At 38.7% G+C, this 27,322-nt stretch overlaps 1 protein-coding gene across 8 annotated transcripts in view; it reads left to right on the top strand.

The window, feature by feature from the left end:
• The window catches only part of PDE4B (phosphodiesterase 4B), a 582,343-nt gene that overhangs the window by 448,402 nt on the left and 106,619 nt on the right, over positions 1 to 27,322 (top strand). For 7 of the 8 annotated variants that reach the window (XM_054691793.1, XM_054691792.1, XM_054691796.1 and 4 more), the window contains 3 exons: positions 10,352 to 10,546; positions 18,537 to 18,573; positions 18,690 to 18,760. In XM_054691793.1, the coding sequence (XP_054547768.1) occupies positions 10,352 to 10,546; positions 18,537 to 18,573; positions 18,690 to 18,760 (303 nt within the window). Of the gene's footprint in view, positions 1 to 10,351; positions 10,547 to 18,536; positions 18,574 to 18,689; positions 18,761 to 20,522; positions 20,580 to 27,322 lie in introns of those variants that run through there. The other variant, XM_037498120.2, reaches the window with a different exon arrangement.

The following is a 27,322-nucleotide window of genomic DNA, read 5'->3' as shown; positions in this document are numbered from 1 at the left end:
GTGTGACTTTTCTTAACTCTACTGCTTAAATCAAGGATAAAGATTCTGATGTCTCATTTAGGCACCTCTACTTTTTCTGTGCCTCCTTTCTCTCACCCCTTCTTCCTTCTCAAAGGAACATATTTTAAAACTCAAATGTCAGGCTGTCTGCAGGTGCGGTGTTCAAGACTGATAACATTTGGAGGCCAGATGTGAACTGACGTAAACACTATTAAATGCTCTATAGACCGGAGACTGAGGCTATGATTTCCAATTTTATGATTATTATTTCAGTTTATAACAAATCATACTGCTATTCCTCTACCCCTTGCCTTCACCAGAAAAGAAGATATACAGCCTATTCATTCTCAACAGAATATAAAGTATTTAAAAAAAATACAAAATTCTTGAAATATTAAGTAATGCCATTTTACAAACCTAATGCTAGAATACATCCTGGGTGCAGACCTCAACATCCACTTGAAATTTTCTCTGAAAGGTCAATGACTTCTGAAATTTTATCTAAAAACTAGCCTCATTTTCTGAACTAAGCCCAGAGGAATAACTATGAAAAAATGCTTCAAACCTCTAACACATTTTTACATAAACTGATATTTTAAATTTGAACTTCCTTAAGATTAATGTGGGAGCAATCCCAATGACAGGAAATCAATAAATGAAGAAATATTTTTTTAGAAACAATAACATGGATCTGCTATGAATCACTAAGGTGATTGTTGGTATGAATATACTCGCACACTCATTACTTCATTCATTAATCCACTGAACAGACATTGATTTAAAACTAGTGCTATCTAGCAGGCACTAGTTAATACATTGGAAATACAACAGATGGTCCTCATGGAGCTTAGAGTTTTATAATATAGGAAGACACTTTGTTTATAAAGCTTGCAAATAGACATAGCAAAAAATTATAAAGGTTATTAGGAAGAAAAAAGGAACTACGTAAATAGTAGATTGGGGGAAGGAATTTTTTTTACAAGGTGTTAGTCCAAGGCTTAAAGAATGAGAACACAGTAATATAAAAAGTAGAAGAGAGAAAAGAGAGATCACAATTTATTTACTCATTCATCAAATATTTATTCAGTATTTTCTATGAATCAGGAACTGTTCAAAGCAAGGAAATATACCAGTGAACAAAACACACATGTGCAGAATTACCAAAGTGAAAAAGATTCAGCATGTTTATAGAGCAAAAAGGAAATCCCTGAGGCTGACTCATACTGAGGAGAGAGGAGTGTGGCATAAGATGAGTTTGGAGAGGTATCGCAGACTAGATTGCGTAGGGTTGTGTGCTCTACATCAAAGAGTTAGAGTTTATTCTAAGGGCAATGAAGTGATTTGATTTTTTTGTGTTGAGATTGCTCTTGCTAATACGTGGACAAGGTTTTGAAGAAGGGGAGAAAGTGGAAACCGGGAGATTCATAAGGAGGCTGTTTCAGTTCAAGTGAGATAGTAATGCCCAAAACAATGGTAGAAGCAGAGATAGAGGAACGTGTATAATTTTGATGTAGGATAGGCAAGACTTGTTGACCTATTGAAAAAGAAAAGGGATGGGGGTGGTTGAAGAAGGAGGTAAAATCATGCTGTGTCCTAATCCCTCCCTGCTTCTAGACTTACTGTAATTGAATAGTCCAAACCTCGGTGTTCTTATAATTATGAGGTAGGGTTGTTTACATTTGGTCCTGTTTTTCTTCTGAACTAATATGTAACAGGAGCAATACAATGTGAAGTTACTAAAAGATCACATTAAAATAGTCTCCTAAGAATTCAAAACAAAATTTTTTAAAAACTGACCCTTATCCTATCATCTCATAAGAAAAAATAAGTATTTTTTTGTTAATGTGTTTCTTTAGTGAAATATTTACAAACCCAAGAATCTCAAAGAGCCAAATAAAATCTCTTGCCATGTAAAGTCTTTAGCAAAATGAAAGTTTTCTACCAAAGAAAAATCAAAAACAATATCCATTATAGTCCTACTCTAACTCCACCAACACCAAGGGGTAAGGATAACTGCTGCTAAGTAATCTCATGTGCTTAGGCCTAGTTGGCCGTGGAAGGCATCTCAGCCCTTTCTGAAGGTGACCTTTGGTAGCAAACTCCTGATTTTTTTTTTAAAGATTTATTTATTTATTTATATAAGAACCGGGGTACAGTCCAGAAGTGCGGGAGCGTGAGAGGATTCACCAGAGACAGAGCGGGGAACAGAACAGGCAGACTGATGAAATACACTGCTGAGGGGAGCAGCGGGTGAGACAGGAGAGGTCTGCTGCACCATGTGGGACCCTCATAGGCTGGCCCCGATCGAACCGGCGCTGCAGAGGCTGCGGACAGCTCACAGCTCTGCGCTCAACTGCCTGCGCCTCCAGGGGAGGCCCTCCTGATTCTTCTTTATGGGGCTAGCTTTCCTCTGTAGCATTTGAGCAGAGAGCAAGATAAAATTTGGTGTCCCCACACCACTTAGATACCTTCTTTTTGGATAAGCATGCCTTTGGTAGATATCAAAAGGAATTTGTAAAAGCTCCTTGGATCCAACCTATTTATCCCTTCATTTGTTTATTCATTAGACATTTACGAAGTACCTCTGACAGGCATGAGATTTAGCAATGAAGCAAAAAAAAAATATGAAAAAGGTGTTCTGTATCTTTGAAGCACTCTCTTTTTTGGGGGCGGGGGAGGGGAGACTAGAACACCAAAAATTATGCAGGATAAGTGTTATAGTAGAAAGAGATAGAAACCAGTGTAGATATAGCCATATGAGACAATGGGGCAGCTAAGTCAACTCAGAAAGAAGGCAGAGATGAGGAAAATCAACTCATTACCTTAATAAATGGTACTAAACTCAAATCTAAATATTACTTGGCCCAATTCTATGACTATAAAGCGTGTAGAAATGGAAATCAAAAAGAACCCAAGCACAGACTGTACAGCTGGCTCTATCAAATGTCAACTCAAGTGACTTCACCTGAGAAAGATGGGTGGTGTGCTTGGTATAGAACTATAAACAACCAATATGACTGCATAGAGTGGGCCTGTTGAACTCCCAGACTAAAGAAATAGTTTCCTCTGTACCTGTCTCTACCATAATATTATTTTATTGTCTTTGTAGCATTCATCCCTATTTGAAATCATTTTACTTTATTTTCCATTCTTTTCAATAGGTACCTTACCCGTCTTCTACATTGCTGTATTTTCAGGCTCAGCACAGTGCCTTATTGTCTTAGTGGGCATTTAATAAGTATTTGTTGAATGAATGAATGATCATTAGCAATATAAAAGTATATTGAAGCACACTTGGGAACTGATCTTTCTTCCATCTCCAAAATCTCTTGTAGGATGTCTAATCTCAGAAACACTGCAAAATCTTCTACTCGCTCATTTCTTCATTTTGGTATGCAAAGACTAAGTGGGACAGAATACAGGGAAACCCTGTTTCGTTTCGGTCATTTCTCTACAGATCAGAAAATGGAAGCTAGACCTCCAGAAGTCCAGAGCTCTCCAGTATTACTTTGCTAACTCTGTTTAAACTTTTCAGTGGGGAAAGCAGTTTTGGATTTTTGCCATGACAATAATTTCCAAAGCCCCGAGGAAGAAAGGAAAGCAGTGGGAAGCTGCTTATAAAATTCAGATGAACTGAATATCAGTTCTCCTCTTTACTCCAAGGAAGAGAATGAGTAGACTGTGGAACTGGAGTCTTAGGACAGAACTGAGATAATCTGCTGGAGCTGCAGCCAGAGGAGGTCTGCCTGCCTTCAGCTAGACATGGGCTGTGATTTTGTACAGCTAAGTCTTTCATTAGAAATTAGAACTGGCTGTAGCCTGCAGCATTAGTTATGTAAAGGCAAGTCAGTGTCATTGTGGGTAAATGCATGTCCTTGTGCCACTTTCCCCTCAAGACCAGATAGCACATTGAGGTGATGGACAATAGAAATACATAAATAATGGTATTCATATTTATCAAAATGATAAGCAAGCATTAGATGGCATTAGTTTCTACATTTAATTGAGAAGAGTTCTTTTCAATAGAACTTTTTAAAGAAGTACAGCCTTCTTATGGACACCCGCCACACACATTCACATACCCCTTATTGTAGATGAAACATTCTCAAAAACCAAGACCCTTGGGATGAGGTTCCTCAGATACTGCAGGGATGATAGTGTAAGATATGGAGAGAGGCACCTACTAAGTCTCCACCTCTCAGCAGTTTTAATACAAGTAGAAATGGCTTTCTTGTTGGCTGTGAGATATAAACTATGAGGTCCTCAACATTTATTTAACAAAAATTTGTTGTAGCATTTTTGGGTGTTACTCAGTTTTAGGCCCTGGGAATACAAAATGAGTAAAACTAAGTCCATGCTTTAAGGTCACAGTCTAGTGGAATGAATGAAATGCAAACAGAGAAATACAGTCCAGTGTGGTAGGTTCTGGACTGAAAAGAAGATCTGTGGGGACATGGAAGAGAGGTCCCAGGGCAGAGATTGCTGGGTATAATTAAGAGAGGTCACACTTTAGAATTTTTCAAATGAAGTTTCACCCTTTGGAATCTTCATTTTTTTCCCCCCCTCCATTTGAAATGGAGCAAAGAGAATTAACCCCAAAAGTTGTAAGAATTCAATGATGTAGAAATGATCAATAATTATTTTTTTGAGAAAGAAAAATACAAGCAAGATAACAGAGCATTCCTCTGAAATGGTGATGAATCACTCTACTGACCTGTCATTTTCAACATCTTTCGAAGAACTTGCTATCTTGTCAATGGGGCCATTTGTTAGAATAAGCCAAAGAAGTGCTTCTCTGGGTGAGAAGGACTGAGTTGAAAAAGAAAAGTTTTCTCTGATTCAGAAATGAATTATTCCTGAGATGTTGCTTCATGTTTCTTTGTTATAGAAATTGGGGTATGTGCAGGCAATTGGGGATCAGGAAACAACCACCCTGGGGACAATTACAGGCAATTCTGCAACCACCTGGCTTAGCTTGAATTCTTGGAAACAGAGCTTCTCTTAGTATAATAAAAGGTTTCATCTACACCTTGTGGTTCTGTTCTTTATCCCTGATTTTTCCTCCCAGGCTTATGAATAAGGCTTCAGTCATATTTTTCCCTCCAAGACTGGCAAGCAGCCCCACCTGCTCAGATGGGAGGCTGGGGAGGAGCAATCCAGGGAAACTATAGCTGGCTTCTGCCATCTGCTGGCTACCTCTCACATAGGCATAGTTCAGGGCTGACTTTGCGTGGAGTCTTAGGGAACTGAAATCACCAGGAGTGAAAGTATGGGGCAGAGAATGTTCCTGATTTTATTAAAAAGAAAGATATGAGGCAATGACAAACAGAAGTTGGTAGAGGAGGGCTTTTCCCATTCTGGGCATTTGTTTCTGTGACGATGTCACCATTTCAAGCATCTAAGCCAGTGATTTTTTTTTCCCTATGCATGTTTGTTTAATTAAGGGAGGACAAGTTGGTCCGAGGGCTGTAGGTATTGTTGAGATGTTTAACTCAGGGAGGACACAGCAGTGTCCTTAGATACAAAGCACAGATCACTGCTTTGTATCTTTTATTTTTTAATTTTTAGATCACTGCCTTAAAGGCTTATCAAATAAATCTATGTACATCTATTTAGACTCATTAAAGGAAACAGTAGAAACCTATGCCCACAGGGTTTAAGATGAGGGTAGAGAAGCAGGAAGAGGGAAAGTATAGGAGAAACATTTCACAGTAAATTGCTGTATTTTTTCATTGGCTCAGCAATATTTATAAGGCTCTGATCCAGCTATCCAGCTGCATGGGATACAAAAATGAGTAATATTGGGTCCCTGAAATCTTGGCGATAACAATCTATTGATGAGAAGTTAAACGCATGGAAAATAAAATGGAAAGATATAAGAACTGCAGTAAAGGAGTCCAGGGAAACATGGAGGATGAGCATGAATATAAATGGAACTAGGACTGCAATGTCAGAGAAAAACTTAACAGAAGAGATGATATGAGCTGAATTTTGAAGATAGTGACATATTGGAGACAATCATGGGAAGGTTATTCCAGTTCCAGGGAAACAGTTCTCACACATCACTCTCTACCACCACTGTTTCCAGGAGCTAAGAATTCTAGATACAAAGCAGCAGGAGGTCATTAAAAATTAGATATTAATATACAGATGGGCAACAAACACATGAAAAAAATGTTTATCATCACTTATCATCAGTGAATTGCAAGTCAAAACCACAGTGAGATACCACCTCACACTTGTGCAAATGGTCTATATCAAAAAAGACCCAGAAACAACAAGTGTTGGTGAGGATGAGGAGAAAAAGGAACCTCATACACTGATGGTGGACATGTAGACTGGTCCACCCCCTATGGAAAGCAATATAGCTATTTCTCAAAATATTAAAAATTGATCTACCACCTAATCCAGCAATTCCACTCTTAGGCATCACCCAAAGAATTTAAAAACTCTAACTCAAAGGGATATATGCACTTCTGTGTTCTTTGCAGTACTATTTAAAATATCCAAGCTACGGAAACAACGTAAGTGGCCAAAAGCAAATGAGTAGATCCAGAAGATGTGGTATATATACACAATGGGATCTACTCAGCTATGAAAGAGATAAACTTTCCAATGGGACAATGTGGATGGAACTGGATGGGGATGATGCTAAATGAAATAAGTCAGAAGAAGAAAGACAAATATTGGTTGTTGTCACTTATGTATAGAATACTGAGGAACAAAACAAAGGATCAGATAAAGTCAAACCATTAAGACATCCTAGAAATCTGACCATAGAAATGTGTCTGCAGGAAGGTTCAGAGGAGGAGAGAGAGCAAAGTGGGGAGGTGCCACAATGGAAATGGTGGAGGACTGTGTGTACTTTGGTGGCGGGCGTGATAGGTAAAAACACCTGGAGGGAGTAATCCTATACCTCTAAGTACTATACAATGATATAAACCAATATTTCCTCAATAAAAACATAAAAATTAAGTCTTAAACAGCAAGCAATTGATTCAGTTCAGGACAGTCAGTGCACACAGGGAGAAGTAGACAGAGTCAAATGGAGGGTGGCTTGAAGGTCAGAGATATCAATTGCAGCATTACTTAAAATCATAAATATTATGGCCAGTGGTAGGAAAAATACATAAGAAAAGTATGGTCCAGTTTCTGGATGAACCATTATGTAGCCCATGGAAAATTATAATTCTGGAAACTGTACCATACATAAAAATTACTTTCAGAAACAATCAAGATCCAAACCTACATGAATAAAAAAATATATGTATATGTATTCAGAAGAAAAAACCTAAATTGCTGATACTGTGGGGGGGTTTTCTCTACTGTTAATGTCTTATATAACATTCTCACATTATTTTCATGAAGTTTTTTTTTAATATAAAGAGAACTAAGTTGTGAAATGTATGTTCTGATTAAGGCAGAGACAAAAATTTCCCTAAATAAATAATGACATTATACATGTGTTTGTTTCTGGATTTCGGATTTTGTGGTCTCCCTAACTGTATATTTCAGTTAGTGTGATACATTCGTTTTGCTTGTGAAGTCTGTCCTCAGTCTTCCCTTGCCCACAACCCCTCCTCCCGCCCTAGATCTGTGGGATGTATTGTGATGTCTGCCCGCTAATTTTGCTTTGACTGGGACTGGTGTCTGGTTGGTGATTCATGTTTGTTCCTAAGTCATACATCTGTGTTGGTTGCTTTGAAACATGCCCCAGGGGATATGAAAGGCCATTTGTCTGCTACTTTGCACCCTGAGAATTCTTCCCTAGCTTCTTCTGAATTCCAGCAGTTCTTCTGTGAGTTTAGGCAGGGTAAAGAAGAAAGCGAACAAAACCATGGAAGAGCATAATGGAGACAGAGTTGCTGTCGGTCTTATCCCTGTTCTCCTGGCAGGACCAGACTTCTGGCTACTAACACTGGAGGCAGAATGCCTTGCAACATCACTTTAGCGTGGTGATTGTAGAGTTGCTTTTTTGCCCAACAGGAATGCCTCTAGCATAAAAGAAGGCAGGGTGACCCTGGTAGAAACCCTCAATGGACAGAGTCCTAAGAGCTTGGTGGCACGACCACTTGGCACCTATTTTAAGATTTTAGCACAGATACCCACAGCAGTGATATTCGTTTAATAACCGCTGCCACATAGGCACTGGCCTATTAAATGGACACAGGCCATAGTGCTGAAGCTAGAGTCTCCCTGTTGTTCCAGACAACAAGCTGTTCAATTACTGGTCACTATGAAGCTTAACAGATTTTGGAGGACCTAGGCAGTGGCTGGATGTCAACTATTACAAAATATTTCCGTGTTTTTGAAATTTCAAAGCTTATGTCCACTCTTAGGCTTTGTGTAGTCTCATCTTCACCTTTTAAGAACCTATAACCTCTTCATCCTTAAGAAGAATTAGAGCCACCATTAGGACCTACAGGTTCTACAGGATCTGGGTGCACAAAGGAGCCCTTATCCACAAAAGAGCTCTTTATTTTGCTGAACTAGTATAGATCTCACCCAGGGAAAGCTCACGAGTCAGCTTTCATTATATTTTCACTTGCCACAACATATTTGGCTTACAACATAGTTCTACCTCCAGGCAGGCTGGCAAACAGACTGGTATGTGTGAGTGATTGCCCACCTGCCTGCTTACCTGCAGTCTTTGAAAGGCAGCCCCATCCCAGACCATTAGCCTGCTGTGAAAATCCATCTGCAGTGCCTTAAAGTCCAAATACTTTTTGGATTGTTAGGGCTCTTCCTTGTGCTTTTAACCAGAAATTCTCACTTGATGCTTCTTATCAGACACCTGGTATCTGTGGGATGGCTAAAAGCAACTTTTCAGAATGGTCTCTGGGGAACCATCATAACTCTGCATTCTGTCCTGTCTTCTTTGCCTGTTTCAAGTAAACCTGTGGTTTCAGGGTAATTTGCTGCCTCCCCTGTTTCATTCAAGGTAACAGCCAAAGTTGCTCATGATCTGACCAACCCTTTATGTACCAACCACAACTTTTATATAAATCCAGAGACTGGGGGAAATTGCGTGTAGTTACTCTGTGAGCCACTCTGGAACTTGGCAATTAGGGAAGTCTGTGGTTGTAGAGAAATGATTAGGAAGACTTGAGTCTTGCAATTCTCACTCTGCTAGCTGCTGACCTATGACTTTAAGCAAGATATCTGCACCTCCCCCAGCATCATCTTCCTAGTTGTAGAGTGGGATATGCTATGTATGTCCTTTACACGGTTATTATGAGATGTAAATGTAATAATCATTAGGAAAGCAATTTGTAAAACTAAAGAAAGATAAGCAAAATGCACTCCAAGAGAACAGGTTGTAACAACTAATCGAAAGAAAAAACCACAAATGTAGAGATAAATTATGGCAGATGGGTGATGGGTGAGTTTAGAGGAAGCCTACTGTTACATCCCAGCCTCTAACCTTCTGCAGCACCTCTCTGTAACACTTTTGCTGGGAACAGTGAGTGGTTTAGAGACCCGATGGACAGGAGGGTTACTGTCAACCTGAGGGTAAGGAAGTTTGTGCAGTGAAAATGTACATGGGATGACAGAGGTGGCGAGAAGGACACAGTGCCTAAGGTCATACCAGGGTGGAGAGAGAGAAAAGAAGACAGTGTCTACTCTCCCACCTGTGTTCATTGATCAAAGCTTATTCAAATAATTCTGGGTTCCTTCTGGGGGTATGTGATAGACTGACAGAAATCTTGATGGTATTCCTCTGCTGGAGCCACTGGGAATATCCTCTTCCAGAGATGGAGTTCTGCATCCCTGAAGGGTAATTTGGCATTATCAGATTAACTAAGTCATTTTCTGTAGTTAAACTTGCATATGAATATTAAATCTCAGGCTGAGTCTCCCATCTAATTAGCCAGTGAATGTTTTCAGGAAAGGACTTTGTTCCCAAAACATTCAGAAATATGCATATTGTATCTTTAATGAGACTGTGATATTTATTTATGGCAGGAAGAAGTCTTCCAGCTAGGAATTCATTCAAGTGATAGCTCAGTGTCTGACACCTAGAGCGATGCTAGATGTTCTCTCCGGAGTTGCTTATTATCACCAAATTATATTATGGTTGGTTCTTACTCTAAATTAATCAAAGTGCTCATGCCAGGGGGCTTTGTTCCCAGGTTCAAGTCCTAGGTTCCCTATTTGCTAATGATGAACTTGGGCAAATGCCTGGACTTCTGTGGGACTATTTCCTTGGTACAGAATAGAATGGTCACAATTCGGATGAAAACTTCAATAACATGTGAAGTTTTGTGTAATGTTCCCACTATTCTCACTATATGTTGGGTGCTTTCTTTTCTGCCTCTCAAGTGACCAGAGTTTTCTTTTTGTCTTTTAGCTTTGATGTAGAAAATGGCCCTTCCCCAGGTCGGAGCCCGCTGGACCCCCAGGCAGGCTCTTCCTCTGGGCTGGTGCTTCATGCCACCTTTCCTGGGCACAGTCAGCGCCGAGAGTCCTTTCTCTACAGATCAGATAGCGACTATGACTTGTCACCAAAGGCAATGTCAAGAAATTCTTCACTTCCAAGCGAACAGTAAGTATACCTCTGTCTGACTTCCAGCTTCAACCTTACCCGGTCTTTAACCCTGTAACAGCAGCAGTGACAACTTTCCCCCCTGAAGTCAGGGGAAGGCAGGAGGAAGAAATGAACATGAGCAAAGATGACAATGATGGTTAACCGCAAGGAGACTGATGCTCTGTAGTAAGAAGACCATGTAGCTTGGATCTCTGAGAGTTTTAAAAACCTCAGGCACAGGGTTCTGCTAACATCTGTTGTTGATACTTTTTTGGAAATTTTCATTAGACCTCATTTCCTGAACTCCTGAATTGTTATGGGATAAAAACTTTGACACTCTTTGCAAACCACACTTGAATCTTCCACAGCTTGTAGGTTTTTCATGAAGCTACAGTGAAGAAAAAATGGTGATCGGCTACATGCATCCTTTCTCAGTAGACTTTGCTTGGTAACATTTAATAAGCTGTCATCCAGCCACATGTCCATGTCCCTTTTCTGGAACCTTAACACAATGCCCACTTGTTGCCTAGCTCCTTGGTGTGACATGGCACACTCTCCTGCCTATTGAGCACAGCTGATGTTTCTGTTTTGCTGCTATTAATTATAGATCTCTAATTTTTATTTAAAGAACAATGACTGGGTTGTGTTACTTGTTTATTAAATTTCTGAAACCAAATAAAATTGGATGTTGGAATCCATTCCTTAAAAGGTTTCTGGGCACACATACAATTGTTTTTAACATCATATGTTATAAAAATACCAGTAGCTCCCTAAAGAGGCTTGCCTGGAAAATTCCACTGGTCTCTCTCCCATTATTGGAAAAGAAGCTAAAGAGGGTCACTCTCTTGTGAAAGGGAAATTTTAAATCCACCAGCAAGAAAATATTCCCCAGGGGATTTCTGCCAGAAGATTTTAATAGAAGCACCTCTACCTTAAAATATGTCAATCACTGGATTGGCCAAAATTAATTTATTCACTCAACAAATTTTTGCTGAACCTCCATGTGGCATGCAAGGTGCCAGCCTCCAGAGATAAGAGATAAAGAAAACAATGGGAAATCACAGACCAGTTAAAAGTAGATATTTTCAAAAGGTTGCATACTCTCAGAGAGGTTACAATTAAATACGAAAGTTAAGAGGAATGCACACATAACTTTACTAGGGAGTGGAAGTAAGCATTTCATGAGCCTTTACCATGGGGCTGGTATATTTACATTCATGATCTCTTTTAATATTCATAGCAATCCTATCAGGTCGGTACCATTTTTATCTCTACTCTATAGATGATGAAACCGAGACAGAGAGATTGAGAAGCTGCCCGTAGCCCATGACTAGATATCGTGCTATATCATGTGATGCAGCTTAGGCTAAACTTTTGTATTCTTGTCATCTATGTTCTTCAAACTGCAAAGTAGAATCTCTTTGACCATATAGAAAACAAGTGAATGCAGAATAGAGGTACCTGAGACTGAAGGAGAGGTGGCCACTTAGCTGTCGGTCATATAGAAGCAGGAGTTTCTGACTAAGGCTTGGATGGAGGACTTTGACAATGAATGTGTGAGGATTTTCTCTTTGACCTAAGAGAAACACCTTTCTGGACTTCCCAGGGAAGGAGAAAAGGTAATGTGGTGAGCTGACTGCAATTAGAACTTAACTCACAGAGCATTTCACAAGTAAACGACTAGGCATTAGAAGACGGCTAACTGTTCTCCAAATTTATGTCAAAAAGCATGATGGGTCCCCGGGTCACTCAGAAGCTTCCCAGTAGGCTCTAGCCAAATTTCAGATTAAACTCTGGTGATTCCTTACTCAAAATCAAAAAGTTCTAGAAATTTTGAACCTGGAGAGGCCTTAAAGTTAACAGTCCAACTTACTCTATACCTAATGGTAGAGAGATCTGGTTTGGAATGATTGCATCCCAGACTCCCTGCTCTCTTTTCAATGTTACCAACCAGTATAAATTTCCCCCTAACTTTATAACCTACTTAGTGTTGCCAGCTTTAAATTTAGACAAGTAAAGATTGTAAATGTAAGTTACCTAGTATTATTTTGTTTCTTTAAAAAAAACTTTTTAAAATTAAAAAAATGCAGAAAGGGCGCACTTTCATAAAAAGAACAGTCTTTCCCAAGAAAACAGTTTGGCAACATAACAACACCCTATCAAAAAGATACTAATAACAGGATATATTAAACTTTTTGAATGAATAATAACACAACATTTTGTTTTGCAAATATTTCAGTATTGCAGTAAAACTTTTATATATTTGTCAGCTTGGAAATTTGTATTTCTCAACACAACAAGAAATGGGGCTTGAATAATATCCAGATTCTTCTGGTATTTCATTTTATCAGGACCATTTTAGAAAATCCAGTTTCACACGGGCATCTTGACCTAAATTGAAGTAATGCTCTCAAAGCTGTTTCCTGAATTATTACTCTTCAGGGTGAACTGAAGTAGCGGAACAGCAGTCCCTGAGCCTCTCACTGCTTTTCTTACCTTCTTTCCATAGAACAAAGGAAAAGAGGGGCAGAGATAGTCTGGAGTCTTGATGTGAAGGCCTTCAGGTGGGGGCTACAGGATGTTTTCTGCCTATGAGCCCACATGTCCAGCAGAACAGTTTATATGTCAATTAACAATATTAATATCTTCAAATAAGGGCAGCTAGAGAACAGATTGGACAGGGTTTTGTGAGGTCTGGGCCGACAGGTCCCTAGTTGAGGGGTTACACTTACGTTAGAGAAAGTTAGCCGCATTAACTTCTAGTAGTAAAAGACAACACTTTTTCTTTTTCAATCTCTCACCTGAATTCTTATAGAAAAATAGGAGGAAATGTAGTCAGGGAGGAAGCATGAAATGATATTAAGAGTAAAAATGTGAACAGAAAGTTAAAATCACCTTTAAGTTTTAGCCTCAAAGGAGAGCTTGAAACCAGACTTTCTAGTAAAGTAAAACAAGATCACCATTGGGTCCCAAAAGGAAATTTCAGATGTTTTCCTAGATGTGGCAATATTTTTTTGTTTCCTGTTCAGTTCCTGTGTTGCGGTCCTCTCTAACGTAATGCCTTAGTCCAGAGAAGTACAGATTTCCCCATGGGAACATAAAGTACTAGAAACTGGGGAGGTTAGTTACGTTGCCTAAAATCATGGCAGGAATGACTTTGGAAAGTGTTGAGTTTTGATTGTCAAACTGCAGAGTTGCGGGGAAAGAGGATCCATGGTTCCTTTATAGATAGAGATTTTTCAGGCCATTATTTGTGAGAGGACTAAGTGGTCTTCAGAGAGAAGTCAAGGGAAATGAGACATAAGAACCAAGAGGAAAAGTTTAATAACTCCCCCACTGTATATTGATGGACTACCCCCCAAAAAAGTACAATTTGAAGTCTCAGACTTTAGTTAGCCTTACCAACACCATATTTATTAGCAGCATGGCTTTAATACATTGACTCTTTTTTATAGTGTCTAAATTATCTGTACAGAGCACATTTATTGAGCATTTATGATGTGCTATGTGTTATTTAAAGTCTTTTAAATATATTGACTCATTTAATCCCCATAACCCCAATGTGTTTGGTACTACAGTTTTCTTGTCTCAGGATTAGGGTGCTAGAGCAAAGATTAAGTAACTTACCCAATAAATAGCCAAGTCTTAAATCTAGGGAGTTTAGATGAAAAAAAAAAAAAAAAAACAACTTGTAAGGGCCTCCCCTGGTGGCACAGCGATTGAGCGCCGGGCTGCGAAGCTGCCCACAGCCTCTGTAGCGCTGGTTTGATCCTCAGCCACTGGCGAGGGTCCCACACTGTGGGCAGACCTCTCCTGCCATGCCCACTGCTACCCTCAGCAGTGTATTTCAGTCAGTCTGCCTGTTCTGTTCCCCACTCTGTCTCTGGTGAATCTTCCTCTCACCCTCCCACATCTCGGCCTGTACTCTGGTTCTTGTATGCATGAATACATAAATCTTTAAAAAAAAGATTCATTTGGATGGTGGATAAGTCTGTATCTGAGAGCCAAATGGGAGGCTGCCTTGGTAATCCACATACTAAAGGGAGGGGCTTTATGTTAGAGCAAATCAAATATACAATTAATAAATATTTGCAAGTTAGTGGTTGATTGTGAGGTGGAGATGGAAGTTTCAGACTTGACCAAAAAGGTAGGTGGTTGCACCATTCTCTGTCTCAAACATCCTCTTATCACATGAAATAATGTACATGTATGAAAATGCTTTGTAAACCGTAAAGTAGAATATAAATAATAATTCTCTTGATTACAGTGGGGGAAAACACACTCCTAAAGAAACTCTCACCAGCTGGGAATACAATTCTTTAATTAGTAATGATACCTTGTACTAGTAAGAAAACCATAACTAAAGTGCTTTTCTGTGCCAAGCACTATTGTATGAGTTGTGCATATATAGCAATTAATTCTCACAACATAATTTACATGTAAAGATATTGAGGCATAGAGAGGCCTAATGTCTCATAGCTGGAAATAGTGCATCTGGGAAGCAAAATGATGCTGTCTGGCTCCAAATTCTAATTCTGTGCTCTTAACCACAATAGTACATGTCCCTCTATAAAATATACTAAAATCAGTGTTATAAGAATAATACAAATTCCTGGTTAAAAAAAAAAAAGAATACAAGTAAAATTCCAGGTGTAGGGAGGGCAAGAGATTGATAAAATCTAGAGGATGGCAATGAGAAGTAGCACTTTTGTGTTCTAGAAAACCATTTCAATATTGAGAGTAGACCTTCACTCAGTTCTAAGACTCTCAAGCGTTCTCATTCTGGTTATTCTCTAAAATTGTAATGTACTAGTTTTGTCACTAGATGATGCTCTTACAACAATTCTGAATAATCCAGCCCTGTTCGTGAGAAGCATTGCTCTCTCTAGTGGCTTGGAAAACAAGTACATCAGTTTTACAATCAAAAGTTTTTGTTACTTCTATGCCATTTTCTTCCTAATTATGTATATGATTTTGAACATTCATAATAATTCCATAAACAATCTGTGTAGTTAAGTAGGAGGGTTTTTTGTTTGTTTAGTTTCTTTTCCCATACTTACTATGAATTACCTATAAATTATCTGATCATTCTCTGGCAGCTATTATATGACTTACAGCATTAGATTTTGCAACTCAAATCCTTCAAAGAAGTTTGTGCTGGGGAAATGCAAGACCATCTTTTGTTTCTGGACATTCTGTTCTAAACTTCCAGAGTTCTATAATGATAAAGTGATGTTGATATGTGCCCTATTTATGTTTATTAATATCCTTTTAATTGCTAGTTTGTGAAGTTTTGCTCCCCAATGCATGCAACAATACATATGTAGTACATAGGTGCTACATATGTAGAAGATTTGTTTATTGAACTTTTTCTGGGTGTTCGGGCTCCAGAAACCCAGGGGCCAAAGAAGATCTACTTAAGTCCAACTCCACTGCTTTATCCCCTAGTGACCCTTATGTGCTACGAACAATATAAACTTCACAGCGGAATTCTGAACAAACAGCAAGATATTTCACATATCTTGTTATATCAAGAAAATAGCTAGGGAAGCAGCACGTCTTAAAACAATTCACCGCTCTGCTTTTATCACCACTGCTCCCCTCTTATCTGTTTTGTTTCTTTTCGGCTCCTCTCAAAACTCTGAGGTTCTTCCTTTGGTTCTCTCTCTAGCCATATACTCTCATCTCATGATGATGTCAGCCCCTGCCATTGCTTTAACTATCTCCATTCTCACAGGCAAATCTCCTAAATCTAGCTGCAATTCTCATGTGTCGGTCCTCCCACTTGGCCTCTCTATAAGGATATCAATGAGTATCATAAAATCCAACATGTGGAAAGGAACAATCACCTCCCCTACTCCTCATCACTTTGTTGTTTTTACTAATGGCTTCATTATATTACCAGTCACCCATTTTTTTAAAAGATTTATTTATTTATGCATACAAGAACTTGGATACAGGCTAGAAGTGGGGGGGGGGGTGAGAGGACTCACCAGAGACAGAGTGGGGAACAGAACTTATTTCTCCATGACCCTTTCTCCAATTAAATGCTGAATTCTATCTAAGAAAGGTGTCTACAGCCTCTTCTAGTCTTTTCCAGTTTCTTCCTCTGTCTCATCTATTTCTTCTCATTTAAATGATTACATTATTCCCCTAATTAATCTTCCCAGTTCTGTCCTCTCTCTAATCCCTATGCTGGTCTGGTGTCCACGGCACTTTACTTTCTAAAGCACTTTTCTATTTGTCCATCTCACTAAAAATCTTCACTGCCTCATTTCTTCTTACTGAGTCAAGCACCTCCTTACAATCCACACCTTGGTCTTATTCTCCACAAATGTAATTAATATGCTCAGCCACCAAACATGTAGAAAATGTGTTGAGTACTTACCCATTTCCATGTTTTTGTTCTTGGCTGTTTCTCTAAATTGGTAACATCTACTGTCCATACCTTTGAAAAACTGCCCTTCAAAGTTCATCTCAAATGCTACCCACTCAATCCAACCTTTCCTGCTTCTTCTAATCTTTTAATTATCACCTCTCTTTTGTCCCCTGGTAAGCAGTCATTGTTTGAATCTTTCATTTCACATATATAACATCTACATTGTGCTCTGAATATTATTTGTCCCCCTTAATATATTTTATTTTGAGGGGGTCATGAACTCTCTATAAGTTAATTTATCATCATAAAATATAATGGTTAAAAACATAGTTTTCTTCAATCAAATGGTACGGTATCTGTTTTCCTACTTAGTAGCTTTGTACTAGTTAAGTAGTTGCTGCCTACTCTGACCCTTGATTGCATCTATAAAATGAGAATGTTAAGAAAACCTGCCTCATTTCTGCTTAGCACAGGGCCTGACACATAGCAATCACAAAAGAATGCTTACTTTTATCAGTATCATATTCTTAATTATACAAAGTAGATGTGCAAGAAGTTTGCTAGAATGAATTGAAAGGGGACTTCTAGCCAAAGACAAAGGTAGAAAAGAAAATATTGTCAATGCCTGTGCTAGAGGAGAGACCCATCTAGACATATATATCAGTCACCTGTGGATCCCCAGGCCTAGTATTGGGCAGGGGCTTAATAATGGTCATGTGGTTAATTAACCAGTGGAAAGTCATATTTGGGTGGTGATCCTGAGGACAGAGAAGATAAATCACATAGTGAAGGAAACTCATTGTCAACTAACTTCTGTGCTGCTGCTATGATTCACAACCTGATAGCAGATTGATCTGATTTTGTGTTTGCAGCTCAAGCCAGCATGTCTTCTGATGATTTTATTGGAGAGTTTGCTAAATGTGGGCTCGAGTAGATTCATTGAAGCATGTGCTGAAGCAAGGTTTCATTTCTGAAAACACACTTCTAACCTCTCCTAAGTACAAATTTACATAACTCTAGTCCAGCTTAGTCAGGTCTTTGGAATGAAATGTGCAACAATGATATGGTAATAAAGGGTTCACTCAACTTTTCCTTGATACTTTAAGAAAAAAAGTTATACTGAAAACAAAAAGTAATGGGATTCCCAGACAGAAATTTGTGTTTAAATAGCATTAAGGCTGTGGTTCAAATCAACAAAAGCCAGGAAATCCAAAGTTAACCTTTATCCAGACTGTTATGCCATTTTTTCCAGCTCTCTGTGTGCCTTGTGCCCTCCCTTTGCATTTCCTGGCTTGGAAACCAAAATCCACAAGTCGCTTTATATTACAGCACTCTGGGCCTGCTATTGAATGCGACTATACCCTCAGGATAAGTGCTTAGTTGCAAGTGTTTTTAACTATCCTTATTGTAAATTCAGGAGCCATGAACCTGGTGGTTATTGTCCTCCATTTCAAACTCCTGAGATCCTCATTTATGCCTGTCACTTCTACCGATTGTCCAGGTTGACTTGTATAACACTTGTGTTGCTAACACTAGTAAAGTTTAATATTACACCTTATCATATGTCAGCTGTAATTCAAATGAATTTTTAAATGTTTCTGTTTTTTTTTTTTTTTTTCTTTTTACCAGACACGGCGATGACTTGATTGTAACACCTTTTGCCCAGGTATGTATCATACCAGCCCTGTCTTGCTCTCACTCTGTTCCTGGATGGAGTGTGGCCTCTAACTATACCTATTTGTCTTCTTTTGTTCCTAATTATTTGAAATATTTTCCTTATAGGTCCTCGCCAGTTTGCGAAGTGTGAGAAACAACTTCACCATACTAACAAACCTTCATGGGACATCCAACAAGTAAGCATGGACAAATCAAAAAAAAAAATTTTTTTAAAGATTTATTTTTATTTATACAAGAGCTGGGGTATAGGCCAGACTAATGGGAGAGTGAGAGAATTCACCAGAGACAGAGCAGGGAGCAGAACAGGCAGATGGACTAAGGGCACTGCTGAGGGGAGCAGCGAGTGAGACAGGAGAGGTCTGCCTCACCATGTGGGATTCTCCCTGGCCAGCTGGGAATCGAACCGGTGCTGCAGAGGCTGCAGACAGCGTCATAGCACAGCGCTCAACCTACTGTACCACCAGGGAGGCCTCAAATCAAAAATATTGAATAGCATTTAAGATAGACAGATAGACAGACAGATAAATAGATATTGCATGAAAGTTTACCCTCCAACTAAGGATACACAATGAAATTTGAAAATAGTATGGCATACCATAGTGTTTAGAATAGGGAAGATGTTAGAAATTACTATGGCTCTTGTTAATCTTTGTATTCTTAACATTTAATATTTACTAGGAGTCCAACAAATGGAAGAATGCCATGAGGATATTGTTTACATTCATATTTACTACTTGGGAGGTTGGATGTTTATCAGTAATGGCCATAAATTCTATTAAAATAATTTTGGAACTATTAATGAATTCAGAGATTGAAACTTGAGATTGAGAGTATCTACAAGTCCAAGCCCAAGTTGCCTGTTTTTTGATAAATTATAAATAATTTCATTTTAATGAATGCAAGTAAGATAATTTTCTTCTCTGTCCCACACTAAATATAAATCCTTGTTCATTTCAGTTACATTGCTGAATGTTGGTCTCCTCATCTGTAAAACGAAGGGGCTGAAGTTGAACTTTCTCTTCCAAATCATTTCACTTTGAGTCTGATCTACATTTTATGCAGATAACTCTCTTGAGTATTTTAAAAGATCATTACAGGACTCAGAAGGATGTGGACCCAGTGATCCTGGAATGGAAGGGCTGGAGGAAACCTCTTAGATCATTGAGTCAACCTCTTTGTTTTATAGAGGGAAAAGCCTGGGCCTTCAAAAATGCAGCAACTTTCTAACAACCACACCATACCTTAGAGACAAACCATGATCAAATCCTAAATCTGATATTCCAGTCAACATTCACTAAAGAATACCCTCTGAGTTCTTCTGAATCTGTATGAACAAACAAATTAACATTGGGCAGATAAATAGGGAAAAAAGACCAAATGTAATAATATACATATGTAAATTCTAAAGTGAAAGGGGCAATATGGGGGTCTATTTCCTGTACTCAGAGACCTGGGGCATCAGGGAAAGAGGAGAGGAGAGGGTTTTACATGACTTCATATGACTAGAACTTGCCTCTAGATGTTTGCCCTGCCTTTAGACAGACTTTTTCAATAAAAAAGGGTTGTTTTCAGAGATATCTCTAAATCTAGGTAATATGATTCTTTAAGTAATGATAGCAATTTCTCCAGAGGCCTATAGGTTCCAGTTGACCTTAGTTCCACCTGCCAAAGTACACATATTGGAAAAGGCTTATTCTGGACATTTGGAAAAAGCCAGTCTGAACCCTTTTGGGGGAGATACATTCCACATCATCGGTCTCTCAATTTGATGTTATCCAAAAGCTGATTGGTTAAAAGTGGGAGTAAACCTTGATCTAGAAGCTTACTTTTCTTTTCTCTGTTCTATATCATGTTAGAGCCTCCTGTGAGAGAACTCTGTATAACCCATGTAGTCTCTCCATCTGTGGTTGCTTCTTGCTAAACTGTTCTCCAAACTGCCACCAGAGTGATCTTTTTGACATGCTGTTTGACCATGTCACTCTCCTTCAACCCGAGGTATTTCTGTGTTTTCCTATTACCATTAAGATAAAGTTTAAATGTAGGTGCTTGGCACCCAAGGCTCCTTATTATCCTACTCCAGTTAATTTGATTGATGGTGACTGGGTTAATGTTTGATGCAAGGTACATAGACAAGCTAGAGATTTACCCATTCTCTTTTGCTGTGGTACTCTCTGTTTATTCATTTATTAAATAATTCACCCAACAAGAGTTCATAAATTGATAGCACATACTATTCACATGAATATATATACTTAACAAACATTTATTGAGCACCTCCAGTCACTGGTGAGATAATAGTGACCAAAACAGAAACTTTTTCTTACTTTTAGGACCTCCATTCTTAATAAGAAGTTCCAGGCATACAGTGGTGAAGGGTTAAATTAGGTCTTTGGCCAGCCACAGGGGATCACATTCTAGCAGTTGTGGTCTGTTTGTTCCCTGTATATTCTATTCACCATCCTGATTACGGACTTACTGTTCTCTCTTCCTAAAATGGCTCCACTTGCCAATGAGTGCTTAATTAAATCCTGCTTGTCTTTTATAACACATCTCTAGTATCACTTTCACCAGGATACCTTCCCCGACCCCACTAAGCCTGACTGAGCACCCCTCAGTCCCCTGAGGGCACTTTATAAGCCTTATCACATTGTTCATGGATTTCTGCCCATATCTGCACCATGTGCCCCTTGAGGTTCCTTGAGAATTACATTTACTTTTTCTTGAATTTCTAAGAATTAGGAGGATGCCTAAAACATATTATATATCCATAAATCTTCATTAAACATATGAATTTCTGAATAGATAATTGTTGGTAGAAAAACAACCATTTAGAAATTTATTTTCAGGAGTGATTCCTTCCCTTTCCCCCTCTTTTTTTTCTTCACAGAATATCTCTATGGCCATACTTTCTGATTTCACAACCCAATTCTGCCGCTCGAAATTGTTACTAATCTCACTTTTGTTGATTTCCCAAGCTATAAAATAGGGCTGTTCTGAGGATTAGATGACATATTGTATCCATAACAGCATCTGCCACATTAGCAGGTGGTCAATAAATGTGAGTTAGTCTACTGATAGGTCCATTTCTCTTGCTGAATTCAAAAATAATATAACACATTGGGGTTTCATACCTATTATCTCAGTTATAATCACCAAAATGATACTCAGGTGCTGTTGTGCCCTCTGTGGACAAGGAAGTAGAGCTCAGGGAGATAAAGTGAGTTGTGCAAGAACATCCCTTTTCCGGTGAATTGTCACACTTGAGGCACACTTGAAGCCTGGTCTCCTGACTTTCCTTACATGATCTTTCCGTTCAGTGAGAAGTCTTCTGAGTTACAGGAAAAAAAAAAAAATCTGAATACTCTGAAACACATAATTTAGAAAAAATATTTTGCAATCGATTTTAAGAGACCCCAAACACAGAGACATGAGTTAGAAAAGTGTTTTTAGGTACTAAAATATGAGGAGTGAAGCCCTGGACCAAGATGATAGAGGTGGAAATTGGTATTAATAAAGGGATTAATAAAGATAAATTTCCAGGCTTCGTTAGCATAGCTAAGCTCAAGGCCACTACATTGCATAGTTCCATGGAGAAGGAAGAAATAAAGGGGAGGGGGAGGATGTCTTTAGTTACTGATTTTTTAGCACTGCTTGGAGGTTCTTCCCCTATTAGTTGTATTAGGGGACATTCAGTGTTTACCTTGCTGATTAATAGACTGCTTTCTTGAAAATCTGGTTTTCCATAGCCTTGAGGGTTTTAAGCCACATAAACCTTCAGGAACCAAGTGCCCTAAGATCATAATTGCCATATGCAGAGCTGACCCAGAGCCCATTCTTACACTCACACTGAGGACCACCTCCCCAAATCATGACCGTTTATGACACCTTTGGTCCAAATCAGATCACACTCATCAAACAAAATGGATGCCCAGCAGTAAGATAATTCTATCTAATGATCTTTCTCAAATCCATGCCCATATGATTCAGAGTTGATCATCTCAAAGTACTGATTTCAAATACTTCCTCAAAATCAATACCAAACAACACAAGCTCAAAGCAGGGCACATCTACCACTAGCACTTCATCAAAGGGAGTTGAGGTTGCCTAGGCTAGTGAAGGCTGAGAACTGAAAGATGGGTTTCAGACACAAATGGGACAGTCAGACAGGGGCAGATTGGAAAACTGAGGGTCTGTTTAATGCATTCCTTTCTATTCCTAGATTATCAATATCCTCAAACAAGTAAAAGAAAAAGAAAAAATAAAAGGACAAGAATATCCTCCAGGAATGAATCCACCATGCTAAGAGCATCCCCTCTGCCTCACCATATTTTCTTAACAACTGAAACTATAAGATTTATGAACTCAGAGGCTTTCTGGGATATTTGATGTGGGTTCTAGAGCGTACTCCCTACCTTGAATGTAACATATCAGCAATAATTATGTCCTTGGAATGGTTTTCAAAAAGCATCTGGATATTGTAGTTTATTATATAAAAAGAACTCCCACATAGAACTATACCTCTCACAAGTTGAGATTTCCTTTCTCTTTTGACTCTTTTTGTCAATAAAGCAGTTCATTGTCTGCCTGAGCTTTACCACCCCAAGGGTGAAAATCTCAAAGTTCCTGTTGTGGTGATTTCCTTGCACTTCCATGAAATGTTCAATTAAGGGATTTTTTGATTGGGCCTGTATTTCTTGGCTTCAAATTCAAACCTATATTTCCTTTGTCTCAGGACTTAATTTTGAAAATATGACTTTCATTTAGTGTTGCTAATTCAGATAAGCATTCATAAAGCATTTGCTGGCTTCAAACAGACTGATGGAGAAATCACACATTGTGAGTAAGAAGACCCACAATTCAGTAATTTGAAAACCAGGTAACAGAGCTGGGAACAAGTAGGTATCCTCATCATTCACATGAGTCTCTAACAATGAATATTACTGGTGGCTATCAGGAAATCATGTAACATCTCTGCATTAGCATCCTTCTAAGAATAATTTAATCATCATATGTGTGACCTTTGGGAAACGATTAATGACCATTTAAACTTTTCAACTATATATCTGAAATGTCTTTCATTGCTTTATGTATCTTGGCATATAATTTAAATGAGAGCAGAAAATCATAGTCTTGAGCATTTAGAGCTGGAAAAAACCTAGGCAAAAGTCCTTAGATTAAGTGAGGAAATGTATGTAAAACCCCTCACATAGGATCTGGCATGTGGTAAATTAGCAGTAAATGCTGCCAGCTCTCCCCAAGTGAGGAAGAAACTGAGAGGTTCATTTGCCCAGGGCTAGGCAGTGCATTATGGTTTGGAATTGGAATTCCTGTGTGCTTGTTCACAGTCCAGTTCTCACTCCACTGTGCTAACTCAGGACTGGAAAGTATGAACTACTGTGGTCATTTAACCCTCCCTATTAATATCACCATCTCCATCAACCCAGCATATAACTTTTTATAATTCTTCCATAAGTTGGGGACCAATGGGAGCTGGGCAACCAAGGCCATGTTCTTCTAGCATTCATCACAGTTTTCTAATTGGCACTTTCATATCCTAAAGCAATCATGCCACTTTCAGAAGGTATTCACTCATTTTAAGTGTACTGAGCCTTTTCTTTGTACCAGGTTTGGAGAATAAGTAAGATACCAAATGAAATTGGTCCCTGCTTTTCCAGAGCTTACATAGACAGAAGCTTATCTGAATTATAAGCTCTACATAAAAGCTGTAATTTCAAAATTATCACCTTGGACAAAAAGAATGTATATAATTTGTATAATTTTCAAGAAGTCTTTGGGAGAACTAGGTGCTGTGAGAAGCCATGCTATTAAGAAAGGAGAGATTTTCGCATTTAAGGTCCAGGTTCAATGTCTCCTTCCATAGACGCCTTCATTAGAACTCAGGAAGATAGTTGAAATTATTTAAATTATAGAATGAATGCCATGAATACATCTTGAATACTTATATCATAGCCAATGTTTTTCCTATTCCAAGGTTACAAAAATACACAACATTCAATCTTTGCTTAAACTTTTCACAAGCAAGTTGAAGGCAAGCATAGTAATCTTAGAAATGGCCCAGAAAAGGACAATACTGAGGAATGAAGTCTTCTCTGAGAAGAAAATGCTTCAGTGGAGTCCTAGAATATGTGAAGGAGTTGCCACTTAAAGCGAAAGGGAATAAGAGGAAGGAGGGAGTCAAATGGACATTGGTGGAGGATTGTTGGTACTTTGGTGATGGGTGTGGTATGATAACATACATATGAAGAGGGGTGACTCTATACCCTTAAAGCATTAGCAGTGTTGTAAGTTAACATTACACACACACACACACACACACACACCCCACACATGTAAAGGGAGATAAGGATCCAGCTGAGCAAAACATGCAAGGACCCAGCAACATGAGTGATGCTGTATTAGCATATGAACATATAAAGCAGATGAACATTCATGTGGTATTTGACAGCTCAACTCATTTCACACCAATGGTTCATTCAATCAACAGTCCACCAACATTTACAAAGTTCCTACTATTCTGGAGACAAGTTGGTGGTTCTTGCAGAGAATATATGGAAGAGGTCAAGGTTGGATTCTACCATCAATGGATAAAAATTAGTGGTGGGGATAATATGCAACTCTATGAGTTGTAAGATGAAGAAATAACCCTAAAGGTATAAATACAACCCCATGGGAGATAAGAGAAGGGATCAATTTTAGCCAACAGGATAATAATAGCCAACAGGAGAAGATGGTATTTGACCTTTGGATATACAATTCTGACACCAATTCTAACATATGGGATTTTTTTTTCTCCCACACCAATTCTTGATGATACCAGTTTTGTGTCCTACAATTCAGTTCTATTCAATTCTGACACAATCTACTTGGAGATTGAGTCTGATCCCACAGGTTAAGGGTTCAGTCTTGTAAGACAACCCCCTCCCGGATTCCAATCTTAAGTTCACTCTGTCACCTATGCTTCTGACTGCCTCCTGTAGGTCAGAGGTTCCAAGGACTTCCTTGAATTTGATTGGTTTTCTAGAGTGGAGAAACATTTTACTTACTAGATTGCTGTTTTACAATGTGGTAAGATATATAAAATTGCAGAATATGAAAGAGCCAGATGGAAAATATACATAAGGCAAAGTTTGTGGGAAGGAATACAGAGCTTCTGTGCTACCTGAGCATGCCCGTCTCCCCAAATGTTCACAATGTGGAAGCTCTCCAAAACTAGTCCTTTTGGGTTTTTATAAAGAGTTTGTTCCAAAGGCATGACTGATTAAATCATTTGCCACTGATGAGTGAATTCAATACCCAGCCCTCTCTGCTCCCAGAGCACTGGGGTAAGGTGGGGAGAAGGATTCAAAATTTTAATCCTCTTATCATAGTGTTGGTTCCCCTGACAACCATATTCCATCTTGAGGTTAACTAGGGACTTTCTAAAACTCACAATAATAAGATTCATCACTTAGAATAGTCAAAGGGTTTTAGGAGCTCTATGCCAGGAATGGGACAAAAAGCAAATACATTTTTCTCATTATAAATCACAGTATCATAAAAAGGTAGGTGATATTTAGATATGTGGATTTGTGTGGAAGAGCATTCCTCTCAGCAGAATAACCCGAGTTATGTCAGAAAAGGAATTACAGATCCAAGGAAAATGAAGTAAATAAATTTAGCCCTGGAAAAGTGTGAGTTAATTCTTCCCCTCCCTAATTCATTCATTCTTCTAGTCAATAAATATTTATTGGCTGCTTGGCCTGTGAAAGACCATGCGGGCTCTAGGAACCCAGTAGTAAGTAAGTTGTTTCCTGGCCATATAAAGTTTTCATTTAAGCTAAGGCGTTCTACATTGAACACCATTTATACAGTGCCTATTTTAATTGCCGCATTAAAATACAACTGAGGAGAAGTACAAGATCCATGAACATAAACAAACAGTCAGTCAGTGTTTGAGATGAACTGTCAGGCAGAGAGAAATTCTGAGAGAGAAGATGGGGAAAGTATGTTGAGGTAAAAGAACAGATGACTTGAAAGCCAGGGTAAGGAGTTTAGAATTTAATCTCTTAATTTTCCTGAAAAACAGCCCTCTGTATTAGTGCAGGTGTTATCAACAGATGGAATAGTGGGAAAAACATGCACTTTGGATTTGAAAAGATTTAATTTTGAATCCTGACCACACCAATTACAAACCTCGTATGCTCCAGCATTGTTTCTTAACTTCTCACTTCAGTTTCCTTAAAATAAGGCAATATTAGGAATCTAGAAAACTTAAATAAGGGACCAGGAAAATGAATAACTATAAGAAGGTGAAAATCAAAATCAACAAAAAACTATGAACCAGAGACATTTTTGGGGGGTGGGGGGGCGAGAGGGGAGGAATTGGGGTCAGAATGGGGGGGTTGCAATTGTATGGGGAATAGAAAAATAAAATTTATTATTTAAAAAAAAAATAAGGCAATATTCCCAATGAAATTACCAAACACAATGCCAAGCAGAGAAAAGTAATCATTGGATGGTAATTTCCTTTCCCTTGTCACACATGAACATTTCATGCCACCGAGTGTATAAAAGTGCCATGCCTCAGATGACCCAGCCAGTAAATGAGAGGTAGATGTGAACCCTGACCCTCAGCCCCCATGGCTGTAAGCTCTAGTTGCCTAGAATCTAAGTTACCCCGAAATCATCAACCCTCTAAGGGGATTTGGATGTAAAAATCTAGGAAGATGTAAGAGCAG

Source organism: Talpa occidentalis, unplaced genomic scaffold (assembly GCF_014898055.3).
Source record: "Talpa occidentalis isolate TD23 unplaced genomic scaffold, MPIMG_talOcc4v2.1 talOcc4.9, whole genome shotgun sequence".
NCBI lineage: Eukaryota > Metazoa > Chordata > Mammalia > Eulipotyphla > Talpidae > Talpa > Talpa occidentalis.
Note: the sequence above shows the minus strand (reverse complement) of the source record. Positions and strands in the feature narration are given on the sequence as shown.